The 13878-nt window shown below is 46.9% G+C and overlaps 1 protein-coding gene across 21 annotated transcripts in view; it reads left to right on the forward strand.

The window, feature by feature from the left end:
• Nucleotides 1-13878, forward strand: part of ZNF185 (zinc finger protein 185 with LIM domain) — a 60215-nt gene that overhangs the window by 40277 nt on the left and 6060 nt on the right. For 20 of the 21 annotated variants that reach the window (XM_045517581.2, XM_045517585.2, XM_045517591.2 and 17 more), the window contains 5 exons: nt 5968-6165; nt 8729-8839; nt 9857-9937; nt 11918-11971; nt 13030-13132. In XM_045517581.2, coding sequence (XP_045373537.1) covers nt 5968-6165; nt 8729-8839; nt 9857-9937; nt 11918-11971; nt 13030-13132 — 547 coding nt within the window. The remainder of the gene's footprint in view (nt 1-5967; nt 6166-8728; nt 8840-9856; nt 9938-11917; nt 11972-13029; nt 13133-13878) is intronic. The other variant, XM_045517590.2, reaches the window with a different exon arrangement.

The raw sequence follows: 13878 nt of genomic DNA on the forward strand, positions 1-13878 counted from the left end.
GAATCAGGGAAGGCTTCATGGAGGGGATAGTGGATGTTCCTCTTGAAGTTTGCCCAACGGTGAAGAAGGGGTCCAGGAGTAAGGGAATCTCCTGTGTGTGGACTGTAGACAGGTAGCTGGGAGCACCGTTCAGTTTGATACAGCTGTAGTTTATGGAGAGAAAGCAGTGGAGGAGTTGATGTTGAGCAGATAGTGTGCAGACAGGAGTTAACGTACCAGATCAGAGACTACTCTCCTGAGAAAAGCCTGTTTGCAGGGTAGGCCCTTGGCTGGCATCTGGGAAGTTGAAACAGTGAACGGTTTTCTGCACTGATATGAACCTTTCCCTAAATAATGAAAGGTAAGGCTGACTGCCTTTATCACTTGTACAAACAGTGTGCTCTATGCTGGATCTCGGCTTGTCTTCTCGGATTGGGGAACTTGGGTATATTCCAGGCAGAAAATGCCTACGTGACCAGCCTCCAATAAAAATCTTCAACTGTGGATGAAAACACTGCCTTTTCCTTTTGCTGATTTTGCTTAGTATCCTTTTGTGGCAATAAATTGGATGACTATGCTGAGTCCTGGGAGTTCTCCTAGTGAATCACTGACCCTGAAGGTGGTCCTAGAGACAGCAACACAAAAACTAAGTGATCACAAGCACAGGTGGGAAGGGTCAGATCCTTATGCCATTAAGGACTTGGACTTTCTCCAGAGGACAAGGAGGAGCCAAGATTTCTTTTTAAATGGTTGTAAAATACACATGACGTTAAAATTAACCACCTTAACCATTTTTAAGTGTGCAGTTCAATGGCATTAAGCACGTTCACAGTGTTGCGCACGCATCACCCATCCACCTCCAGAACACTTCCATCTTGCAAACTGAAACTCTGTCCCATGAGCAGTAACTCCCCATTCTCTCTGCCCCTACCCCTGGCACCCACCATACTACTTTTTGTGTATGAATTTGACTACTCTGAATACCTCATGTAAGTGGAATCATACAGTATTGGTCCTTTTGTAACTGGCATCTTTCTCTTAGAATAACATCCTAAAAGTTCATCAGTGTTGTAGCATGTTTCAGAATTTTTTTCCTCTTTAAGGTTGAGTAATATTCCATAATATGGACTTAGTGCATTTGTTTGTCTATCCATCCATCAGTGGACACTTGGGTTGTTTCCACCTTTTGACTATTGTAAATAATGCTACAGTAAACAGAGGTGTACAATATGTCTTCAAGATCCTGCTTTCCAGCCTTTTGGGTATATACCCAGAAGTGGAATTGCTGGGTCGTATGGTAATTGCATGCTTAAGCTTTTTTAGGAACCGCCATACTGTTTTCCACAGTGGCTGCACCATTTTCCATTCCTCCTACACAGCCAGAACAGTTTTAAGCAGGGGATTGATATGGTCAGATTTGCATTTTAGAATTATCTCTATGGCAACAATGAAAAGAACAGACTGGAACTGAGCAGTGTGCAGACAGGGAGAAGAGCTAGGAAGTGGCTCCAGTCCTCCACATAAGAGATGATGGAGCCACGACTAGGGTGGTAGCTGTGGAGTTGGAGACAGAGAAAAGTGTTCAGTAAGTATAATGGACCCAGAATTGGGCACTCAGTAAGACTTGGGGGAGCAGTGAGGGAGAAGGAAGTGCCAAGTCAGAAAGCACATGCCTAGGTGGATTACATAACCCCTCCACTGCCTGAAGCCAACTGGGAAAATGCCCAGGAGATATCAAGCCAAAGCAGCACACTCAAAACAGGTCAGCGGACAAGGGCACCCAAGGCAAGGCTCTGGCTTCCAGCTGGACATCCTGCCTAGCATCCCCCAGGCATACCGTGCTGTTTCTGAGGTGGGCAGCAACACTTTGCAAGCGCCCTTAGTCTCTTCCTTCTAGTAGTCCAAGTTCTCGAGCATGCTGAGGTATGGCTGTGGACAGCCCCTCTTTCCAGACCCAGCAGGGTTCTCCATTTCCAATCTTTGGGTCCAGTCATTGGCATGGTGACTCAGTAGACTAGGTTCATCAGGAAGGGTGGCATTTGGAGTCTGTATGCCAAGGGATTAAAGACTGCTTACTGCTAATAGTCTGAAGTAGCAATCAGTCCCTCAGCCCCAGAATAGGCAGGTGCCAGGAGGAAAGCTAGTCACAGTACCCTCCTAGTGGACGAAGCCTGACTAGTCTGGGGTTCGGGGAAGCACAGAGGGAGTCAGAGTGAGAGCCACAGGGAACAGTAGCAGCAGCACTGTGAGGAAGAGTGGATGGAGAATAGTAAAAATCCTTGTCAATATTTTAGAGTCTCTGAATTGACTAAGTTAGAAGTTTTGAGAGCCCAGACAGGATAGAGAATTCTCATGGGTAGGTTGGTTATTATTTCACATAGGAACAGTTGGTGTGGTCCAGCAGAAGAGGACCAGAGGACAGTCAGTGCCAAGGATAAAACCTTAGGCCATGGGAGACTGAATTCTCCCATCAGTTTAGCAAACTTTAATTTTTATAGTTCATTAGTGCTGTCATTTCAGATGACTAAGGATAATAAAGACAATGTAATTTGTGTTATAGAGGAAGAACTTGTTGGGTTTCTTAGATGACTTAACTGGTGAAATGGATTCCTCAGTCACTTGAAAGAATTAGAATCCTTGTTCTAAAAAATTTTTAACAGTAATAGGAGCAATATCCCTCTTAAAAGGGAATGCTTCTAGTCAGTCAGGGAACAGACATATGGTACTAGGACCGTATTTAAAACCATGATATTTAAGAGCTGAATGAAGTCAAATTGCCCATGAAGAAAAGGTCCTGAACGTCTGTATTTTAACAAAATCCCATAGGTAAATGATATGAATTTCCAATTGAAAACCACTGGCCTAGAATACACTGTATTTAAATTTTAAAAAGTAAAATTGCAACTAAGATAACATTTTAAAAATAATTGAAATTATGACATAACATTGTGCTGTTGTTGTCTAAATAATCAGGCAAGGCAGCACCAGGACTCTGAGAAATAGAAACATATGGCAGTAAGGGCACTGACAAATCTCTAAGAATTTTACCTAATTAACATTTTACCCATCAAAATTTAATTTAGGAAAGGCTCACCATTATTACTATTATTATTATTGGGTTTGACAATGCTTCCCATGCAATTTACACAATATTAAAAAACCCAATTATTTTTAGCACCTCTTTTATTATAAGATGAAAGAATAAATAAATCCTTTGGGCCTTCTTGGAAATCCCAGTGTCAGTATTAGGTGTGAAAGATATCTCAGATTTGATTTGGGGAAGGCAAAATGTCAAATGTTATAAGGAGGTTTGAATGTTTGATTAAATAAGATTATGGGACAGTGAGAAATAATACTTGGTTATCTATTGAGTCAAAGTGACAAAAAATTTAAGGTAATTATAGGAGGTAACATGATTGTAAAGACTCTTAGCTCCTTTAAAATTAAAAAGCCTTTAAAAAATAATTGAGGACATGGAAAAGTCAACAGAAAGGATAGGACATCAGTTTAATAAGACATGAAAGCTTTGCCTTTTAGACAGATTACTCAAGAGGAAATAAATACCATTTATAACCTTTTATTAAGAGCAGACCAATGATCCAATAAGATTTTGTTACTTTTAACAAAGAGAAAGCCAAGTTTTAGATTTGCATCAGTATATTTGATGCTAGAACTCTTTTCAAAAAAATTTATACAGTCTCATTAAATTAAAGTCAATTTTGACTACAACAAATAACACTTCTGTGAACGTTTTATAACTTTAAAAATATCCATTTACATTTCATTTTACATGTTTCTGAACCACTAGTTATTTTAATTTAGGGCAAAACTATTCTCTTTTTCCTTAACAAAAACATATTTGCATACCTGGCATACAAAGTTGTTTCCCTTTGCCATTATTACTTTTAGAAGTCTCTTTTATACATATTGCTTATAATTTTAACTGAGTAATTTCTCTCTTATAGAGAAAACTAAGAGATCATTTTGAACTGTCTGTCATATACCAACATTTTGTAGCAAACTAGTAAATCTTATGAATGTATGTCTCATAAAACTTGATAGTTACATACTTTTTGTAGTATAGTTTTTCAGTGTGGACAAATGAACACATTAACAGATCCAAATGTAGCCTCTCTGTGCTATAAAAAATGAGCAAAAAGTATATAAACTTAAGATTAGGGTTAGTAATTAATGTTTCGGTATTTTATCTTACTTAGAAATGATCTCTGTATTTACTGAATATCTATGAGTTGATTTAATTTTGCCTAAGTCTAAGGTTTTAAATTGCAAAAAAGATTTTGGAACCTGTCTTTAAGCTGATGTATTATAAAACACAATTGCCAAGTACGCTCAACTTGAATATGAAGATTAAAGCTTCCTACTAATATTTTTATAGGAGGCTTTTAATTTTTTTTCTCCTGATACACAATCTTCTGGAGACTGTAGACTAAATTGTGGGTTGGAGACCAAGGAGAAACCAAACAGCCAGTTAGGGTTATCTCCAAGGCTCATCTACCTGGACAGAATATCCAGAGCATTTCCAATTAGGTTTTTCAGGCTAATATTGTTGCATTTGCGCTCCCTGGTACCCTGGAGAGCCCCCAGTGGAGGCAGGGACCTAAAGGGCAACATACTGGTCTTAGACACATGAAGGAAGAGAGGTCTTTCGGCACAGATAGTTTGGGATATTGTGGAGCAATAGTAGTTTCTGTGGAGGGTTGACTGGGAGAAGGAAGTGAAGAAGTTAGAAGTGTGAGTGCACACAGCTCTTTCAAGAAGCTTGGCTGTTGTAGGGGGTTGAGAAGCCCCGGGATTGGGGATGGGGTGTTTTAAGTTAGGAAAGGCCTTTTTGTTTATTTTAAAGGGGCCATTTAAATGATGAGCCCTAGCTTCTGCTTGCACCCTACTTCCATTCACAGATGTAGATTTAGTGATGGGCAGTGTAGCAGCAGCTATGTGATCAGATTTGAGCTGCAGGGAGTGGGGTTGAAATTACATCCTGAGTGCCATTAATGAGATGCAAGCAGATGTTCAACCCCAGCCTTTTCATCTGTTAAAAAAAAAAAAAGAATGAAAATGCTACTGCTTCGTAATAATAACTGTGACTACTTCTTAATAAAAAAGACAAGTAGGTCCTAGCTGTTATAAGCAAAGTGGCCAGAAGAGTACGCATGCGCTTGCCTGTCCCGGACTCATGAGCGCTTGCCTTTGGCGTTGTGCGCCTGCGCCAGCCGCCATTTCCTGCAGTCGTGTGCTGGGAACGTGGTGTCCTCCGGGAATTGGGACCATCAATAAAGAAAATGGCTGCCCTGGGCGAGCTTGGCCTTGGCAGGGCTTCTTCTGGACCTTGCCCGTAGCGGCCGCCAGATGGCGTGCGAGGATAACAAGTGGGTTGGACCACAACTCTCAGGTCTTTTCTGGAGCCTTTGAGTTTTCATGGCCCTTCCCCCTTCGCTGTAGGATCACCAGTCCGTTTGAGAATGTAGCGATCCGTGACGATTCTCTTCCACCTCCGTCGCCCCCACCCAGCGCGCCAAGGCAGCCTGGGGGAGAAGCCCCCTGCCAAAGAGCTGCGTCCCTGCTGGGCTTTCGTGCACGGGCCTTCCGAGCACCACGGCCTGGGGAAAAGACAGATTAAGTGGGACTGGGAAGGTTTGGAGAAAGGAGGGTTGGCAGCAGGAAGAGGGGGACAGAAATGCTGCTGTTTCCACCTAGAAAGAGACAGTTTTTTTAAAAACTTGTTGAAGTAATCAGGGTGTTCTTGGGGACTGCCTTTGTTGGTGGGAGGGGAGCAGCAGTCCTGAGGAGAAGACGAACTCTCTCCGAGCTGAGGGCCCTGCCAGACTCCTCTCTATCCTGCCCCCCACCCCCACCCCCACCCCGGGACAGGAGCCTGCTGTGGCCATGGGAGGGGATATTTGTGTGCAGTGGGTGAGCAAGGGCTGGTCCCACGGCACTCGCTCCATAAGGGTGCTCGTTCTTCCTCAGCTCCTTGGCAGGTTTTGAGGAGAAGAATGTGGTCACCAAGGTGGTAGAGGCCTGGCAGGGGAGGCCTGGAGCCCTGAGAGATGGCCAGGGAGAAGCAGCTGCACCCACCCAGCCATCTGCAGACCCCAGCACCCCAGAGCAGCAGAGCAGCCCTGGAAAACCTGCACAGCTCCTGGAACTGGACAGCCAAGCCAGCAGGTAAGGACTATGTTGTGCTGGGCTCCTGCCTGCCACACCGGACTTTTGTCAGGGGCCACGACCCAGGACAAAATTTAACACAGTAGACGTGCTACTTATCTTCTGCAGGTGTGGTTGCCTAGGAGCCTGTGGGATGCTGACTAGCAATGGGTATGCCAGGGGTAGGTCCCCACCGGCTTCACTTTGGAGCCATAGCATCAAATCTGTTAGAGGAAACCTGGTGCAAAGAAAGTGTCAAGAACCATGTTATCTGGTAGCCACTTGGAGCGTGAAGACCTGGGTTGAGAGAGGGGCATGGGGTACCTTTGCCATTCGTGGAGATGGAAGGTCTCTGAGAAAGGTGTTCCCTGGTGTGGATAAACTCTCCCACTGCCATAGCCACCAGGGTGGTCTTGCATGGCAAGATTTGCGTGCTCCCTTAGCTCCCCAGACATCTTTCCCGAAAGTGGCGATGAGTTTGGGGATAACCAAGTGCCACTAGCCATGACCCAGAGGTGATGTATAAGTCTCTCATGAGCCAGTGGTAGGTAGCCACCATATATGCATTGAACAAGATGGCCAGCCCCGCCTCCTGACCCAGGAAGCACACAATGAATAAATACCATAGTAGCAACACCACAGTAGTAACCATTGGTATTTGCTGTGTGCTGAGAATATGCAGGCACTGTTCTTGTGCTTTATATGGACTTACTCAGTTCTTATACCACCACTGTGGAGGAGGTACTGGCATCATCTCTGTTCTACACGTGAGAAATTGACGTGGGGGGAGGTTGAATAGTTTGCCAATAGTCATCCAGCTAGACAGTGACCTAACAGGAATTAGAACCCAGACAGCCCAAAGCCTGTATTGCTGATCACCGTGCTACATCTGCTGCTTCTCTGTTTTTAAGAAGCTCAGAAAAGAAGGCTATCTGCTGTTCTGATGGAGGGAGGCCAGGGCAGGGAGTGTTGTAGCTACGGTGGTTGTGGAAACCTTTTCTGCTGAAAAGGGGGAGTTCAGTTGAGACCTGAAATACAAGGAGGAGCCAGCCTGGCAGAGAACCAAAGAGGAAGCTCAGGCAGACAGAGCAGCAGAGCACATATGGAAGCCATGGAGGAAGAGGAAGTCAGGGAGAAGGGACTGAAAGAAGGGTCCTGTGGTTGGAAGGTAGGAGGTGAGGTGATTGGGGGATAGGAGACTAGGTGGGCAGGACCAGGGCCAGGGCCAGGGCCAAACCTTGTAAACTAGAGGTAGGAGGGAGGTGGGACAGTCCCTGATGATGAACGGGGAGCCCTGCCATTGGAGGTCTCCCATTCCTCACATTGCAGCCCTGGAGGGGTCCCCATGGGATGTTTGATCCTTGCCTCATCAGCTCTGCTGACCCCTTGACTACTGTGCTGGCTGTGGGTCAGAGGATGCCCGACACTTGCAAGTTGTTCCATCAGAAGTGGATGCTATTTCCTTCCTCTTCTAGTCAGTTCTCTTCACACCGTCTGGTTCTCTGTTTTCTTGTCCATCTGTCTTTCCAGGTTCTCACGAGGCTCCCTCGCAGCCAGCCCACCTCCTCCAGTCCCCATGGTGCATTCCTGTGTCCTAGAGTGACATAGGAATAGGCACATGGTGACTGGGCACATTGAGGCAAGGCACCTCACTCAGTCTGGGGTCAGAGGGCAGGTACTCTGGAAGGGCTTCCCAGAGGAGAAAGTGGTGTCACATGCAAAGGCGTGAGAGAGGTCAGGTACACACAGCATGGTCTGCGAAGATGAGGCTGGGGAGCTAGGCAGGTGCCAGATTGTGATTGTTTTCTACCCTCCCCACCCCTCCCCACTCTGAACTAGTTGAGGGGCTGGGCACTGGATTTTCTGGCAGAGGGGTAATATCCCTTGGCTGGGTGGATGCAGCCACCTCTGGAAGATGATCTGAGTTGCGCCATGTTGGAGAGAAGCCAAAATTAACCCAGGGCTAAGGCTGCTGAACAGGGAGCAAGCATGAGACAAATGGGAGGCAAATGGGACAAATGGGGGAGAGTCAGTAACGGAACCCAAAAGAACGCCCTGAAGTGTGGTGGAGGTGCGGAAAAAGCAGGCGTCTTCCAGAGTGAGGTACACCCAGATCTCTTCCCTGCCTGAGCTAGTCTGCCCCTCTCTCCCTCAGCCTTCTGTTCTCCAGAGAGTTCACTGGAGGATGGGGGTGGGGGGCTCATTGCAGGGAGGGGCTGCCCTGTCCACTGAAGTGGTGAGTGGGGCTATGTCTGCCAAGTCCTTGGAGCCTCATGTGAGTCATAGGCCAAGGCTCTTGGCTGCAGGGGCGGTTCTGGGCACACGCTGGAAGTGCTCTTGCCGCTGACTTATAGTGTGACTTGGGTCACCTAGCCTGGGTTTTCCCATCTGTAAAATGAATGCTTCTACCCATTGATCTCAGGAGCCTCAAAGAACAAAAGCTGTGATTTTCAAGAGTTGTTGAAAAAATGTCAGCATGCTTTTAAGCCACAGTCTTGGGATTAGCCCCTAAAAACCCTGTTTGACCCTGGAAGACATCAGCTCTCAGTGGTGACACACTTGCCCCTCCCTTCACTTCTTTCAGGGTGAGAAACCCCTCAAGCTGTATGGTCACTGTTGCCACCACTGCCACCTCTGAGCAGCCTGATGTTTACATCCCAGCGTCTCCAAGTGAATTGGACTCCAAGTCAACCAGGTAAGAAGATATTCTCTGGGCTGTTTCCTTCCTGGAGCTAAAGGACTTGGCTTTGTCTTATGTTGCTTCCCTGACATTAGCTCTAGTGCCTCCTCCAAATCCCAGCAGCCTGTTGGTCAAGCTGCCACAAAGTGCAGCCTCAGTTCCTCTGACATGAACTGCTGTCTGTGGGCCTTTCTAGGTCTCTGCTGTCCTTGAGACCTTGCTGATATCTCCTGGGGAACACGCCTGGGTCTCTGTCTGTCTCACATTATGTGTTGTGAGGAGAGGCGCGTACCCACTGCCTCACCTGCACTCCTGGCTTCACCTGCCATCTTAGAGCGTAGGAAGGGAGCCATCGCAAGGAGGCTGAGTGAGGGGTGTGTGTGTGTGTGGGGGGAGATCAGAGGAGCTGGAGTGCACAGCATGGAAATAGGGCCAAAGTTGGGTCTGTGGTGAGCTCAGCATGAAGTAAACCTTGTATCCAATGTCGCCAGGGGCCTCTCCAGGGTGACATGACTTCTAGACCTCTGGAGCTCCAGGAGTGAGAAGGGAGGGGTTAGACTGCTGATGGAGATTCGCACAGAGCTTGTGAGGACCAGCAGTCTAGGACTGAGGCTTAGAGGCTATCTTGGTCTCGGGCAGAAGGGAAAGAAAACGTGGTCAGAGAGGAAGATGGAAAGTCCACTGGACTGAAGTGTTGGGGGATGCGGTGCCTACTGTGGTGTTGAGATCTGCAGAAAGGAGGGTAGCCTCTTTCTAGCACTCTCAGATCTGCACACAGTGGGCTGAACTCATGGGCTTTGATTTCAGCCTGAGGCCACTGTGGGCTCAGCAGCCTGGCAGCTTCCATTTGCTGGTTTCATTGCCCCAAAGTAGTGGCTAGAACCCAGCAGCACCTCTGCCTTCCCACAAGCTCCTTCACTTCCTTCAATCCAAATGGGGGGGGTCCTCCCTGTTCTGGACCCCTCCTATAGCCTAGGCCCAGTCCCCTGGAATCTTCCAATATACTTCTGTCTGGCTATGCTCTTTCTGCAGCAAAGGGATTGTCTGCGTGAAAGAGTACATGAATGCTGGGGAGCGCTCTTCTGGGACGCTGCTGTCTTCACTCTACAACAGGTGAGAGTGAGCCCCAGATCCCTCCGTGCCATGGCCTTCTCCTGCCAGGCCCTGTTTTGTCCTCATTCCTGCATCATCAAGGGCTTGACCCAGACTAGCTTCTGTATTGAACAGATAGATGATTTAATTGTTCATAGACATGCTTTATGCCTTTCCAGCTATTCTGACTTGCTGTCTTTGGGTTCCCCCTTTATCATTAATTCATCCCACACTCTACTTCCAGCACCATCCATCTCTGCCTGTCTTTGTTTCTTTGTCTCTTCTGTGAAATCCTGAGAGCATCGCTGCTGACAGAGCTTAGAGCTCATCTAGTTAATGCCATCCCATTCCAGAACTCAGGGCTCCTCTCTTCAGCTCCCATGCTCATCCCAGCATGCCATGTTGCCTCACTTGAAAACATATTTGACTGCAGGTCCTGATATCAGTCATCACTTTTCACTCATCATCTCTTTGCTTCCTTCCTGATGCCACATTGAAGGGTACCTCCATGCCACCTCAGTTAAAAAGTAACCCATGCTAAGACAGTGTCCTCCTGGGAATTTTTTTTATCACACATCGCCCCACTGCTAGGGTTAGGATTGTAGTGACAGAGAGGAGCATCCTGGCCTTATTTCTGGATTGGGCCTCTGGGGATTCCAGACCAGCTTTCACTGCTGCTGTGCAGTGATGAGCATGGGTGTAGGGGTCAACTTCAAGTCCCGGTTCAACCCCCATTTGTTAGGTTATTTTGGACAAGATGCCCACCCTTTCTGAGCCTCAGTTTCTTCATGTGTAATTCCTTAGAATGGTTTTTCATAATGACTATTTTGAGATATAATTCAAATATCATAAAATTCATTCTTTAAGGTGTACGGTCCAGTAGTTTTTAGTACATTTGCAATCATTACCACTACCCAATTCCAGAACATTTTTATCACCCAAAAGGAAGCCCCAGACACATTAGCAGCTCCCTCCACCACCAGTCACAGCCCCTGGCTGCTAATGATCTGTTTTTTGTCTCTGTAGTTTTATTCAGGGAGGTTTTTGGAAAACCTCCAGCACTCCCAGTTCCACCATTCTGTTACATTTAATTCTGACAATTAAATTTATTTTAAAATTGAATTTAACATTCAAAGGATTACAACTTATGAAAAGCTAGTACTTTCTTTAATTATACAGTGAGTATTGTGTAGTCCAGTATGTTTTCCACTTTTGCTCTACCTCCCAGGAAGCTTAGAGATTAGCTCAATGCTCAGAAGAAATCAGAAGCTGGGCTGAAATTCTAGCTCCCCTTGCTCTGAGCATGGCCCTGAGGACAGTCAGCCTTGGCTCATCACAGAGTTCCTGTGAGAATGGCAGCTTCACTAAAGCACGTTCCAAAGTTTCTACCTAGTTGCCTTTCCTTGGCAATAGTTTATTTTAATCATTAGGTTTTATTGTAAAAAGTCATACTATGGAAAAATGAAAATGCAAAAAGGAAAAAAAACCTCACTCCTAATCCAACCTTGTAACCTAAGCGCAGATGTGTTGCAATGTTTCCTTCTTTTTTTCCCCTGTTTCTTTCTTTTTCACTTTTTTTTGTTCCCATTCCTAGTGTCTGATTTCTGCTGTGAGTGGGCTCCTGGTGACTATTATATTATAACCCAGGCACATATGTGGGGAGAAAAGCCACGGCCCCTTCCCCCTGGTCAGTGAGACTCAGGGTTCTCCTGGTACACACGGTCTCAAGAATCCTAGCCACCCACCTTGTCATCTTTCTCACCACGGCACATCTTCTTTGTCCCCCTTGCAAGGGCTTCTCTCTGAGAGAATTATGCCTCCTTGGCACCAAGTTAAAGATTCTTCTGCCATTTAGCATAACAGATGATGGCTGGTCGTGCAGAGTCATGTCTCAGCTTGTGACCACAAGGTTAATCAGAAAAGCACTCTGCGTTCATGACCGTGGTAGTGATCTGGCTCCCATTCTCTGCCCTCCCCTCTCCCACCACGCTCCCGTTGCAGCGTTGGCAGCATTGAGGACTCATGCAACATGGAAAAGAAACTCCCGTCTGAGAGGTAGGTCTGCTGCATCACCGGGAAGTCCGCAGAGCTACAGAGGAGAAACAGCTGAGGGAGATCTACACGCTAAGCCCCTTTGCTTTTGTGTGCTGCTTTGCTGCTTCTGATCCATTTCTGGATCTGATGCGTCTCACCACAGCAAGAGTGCTGCTTCCCTTATCAGGGTGTCACACTTGTGGCAACTAAAGCCTTTGAATCCAGCTAAGGTCAGAGGGTGAACACAGTGAGTTAGCAGTGGAGGCAGGCCTAAATCCCAGGGCTCTGACTACTCCCAGGTAAGGGATGTTTCTACTCTGCCATCTAACTGTGAGTTGCAACTGGTGGTGGTAAAATACGAGGGAGGACCAGGCCTGTGATGAGGACAGGAGTCTTTAGCAACACTGTCAAGAGACTGAGCCCTGGGACAGCAGGACAGATAGGAACTTTCAGCGAGTTCTGTCCGAGGAAGAAAAGCAGGGGTGGCTCCAGGAACAAAGGCAGGGATACTGGACCTGGGGAGATACTTAACCTAGAATTCGGTATCTAGGACTTCCGTATGAGATTCCCCCCAGCAGGCTCTGCAGCCAGGCTGACTTTGTGATAGCCCCTGGAGTATCACAGGGGCAGCATGGGTCCAGGGCTGTAGGGTCTGAGAGGCAGGACTCAGTGGTCCTAGGCATGAAGAGTAGGGCCATCAGGACAGGAAGCCCAGTCTACTCCTATAGGAGAAGATGTGGGTCTTCCTGTTCTAGAGGGAATAGCCTCGCACCCAGATATGCTAGTCAGGGGGACAGGGAGACGCAAGCTGCCTGGAATGAGAATCACAGCAAGATGTCCATATCTATGACAGAGAGTAGGGTGAAGATACATGGCTGATTTCTAGAAACAATGTGAAGGTCTCTAGTGGACTGAGGTCCGGTCTGGCCCAAGGCTATGCGACCAGTTGCACAGAAAAAGGTGGTGGGCTAGGAGTCCTAGGAGCAAACCTGAGCTGTGTCAAACCAGAGGGTCTGGCTGCATCACATCAGTAGTCTGCATGCCAGCCTGACCACAGATTCTTATTTTTTATTTCATAGAACAACTGGTGGGATCTGTACTTACTGCAACCGGGAGATCGGAGACTCTCCAAAGATTACCCTAGAACATCTTGGCATCTGCTGCCATGACTACTGTTTTAAGGTAAGGAAGAGAAGAGGGGTGCTGCTGCTGAGAGCATCATCCACATCTAGGGGGCGTTGATGGCTTCAGAGAATGTGGACAGGGCTCCATCTCAGAGGCTTTGCAGATCTGGGAGCTGAATGAGCTTCCAAGTCCAAGGGAGTTAATGAGTGTTGACAATTCTCTGTCCTTAGTACCATGGAGAGACAAAAACAGTTTTCTGGAGAAATACTGTTCCCACCAGAGGGCCAAGCGCAAAGGCTTTGGGGCAGGAGCATGGAGTATTCTAGCTCACCTGGGTGAAATGGCATGAGTGAGGGGTGAGTGGTAGGAGATAAACTCCCAGAGCTGGCTAAGAGCTTGCTCGTGTAGGCCTTGCAGGACACAGAGAGACTTGGAATTTTATTCTAAATGCAATTGAAACCTAGTAGAGGGTTTGGGCAGGGGAGTGACTAGGTCTGATTCGTGGTTTTTAAAGAATCCCTAGTCTGCTAGGCAGAGAAGAGACTGCAGAGGGGCAAGAATGAAAAAAGGGAGATCAATTAGGAAAGTGTTGCAGTTGATCAAGCTGGAGAAATGAGTCACTCGATGTGGAAGCTGGCAGTTGAGGTGTCAAGATGGTGGCTGGATTGGGGATGATGTTTGAAAATAGAGGAAGGGTCTCCAGAGGAGGCAGCAAAGTAACACGGAGTGCCCCAAGTGACACAGTTTCTCAGAAGGCTGCAGTGGTCACCCTGTCAGTGGTTGCTGAGAGATCAAATAGGACA

This window comes from Camelus bactrianus, chromosome X, assembly GCF_048773025.1.
Source record: "Camelus bactrianus isolate YW-2024 breed Bactrian camel chromosome X, ASM4877302v1, whole genome shotgun sequence".
NCBI lineage: Eukaryota > Metazoa > Chordata > Mammalia > Artiodactyla > Camelidae > Camelus > Camelus bactrianus.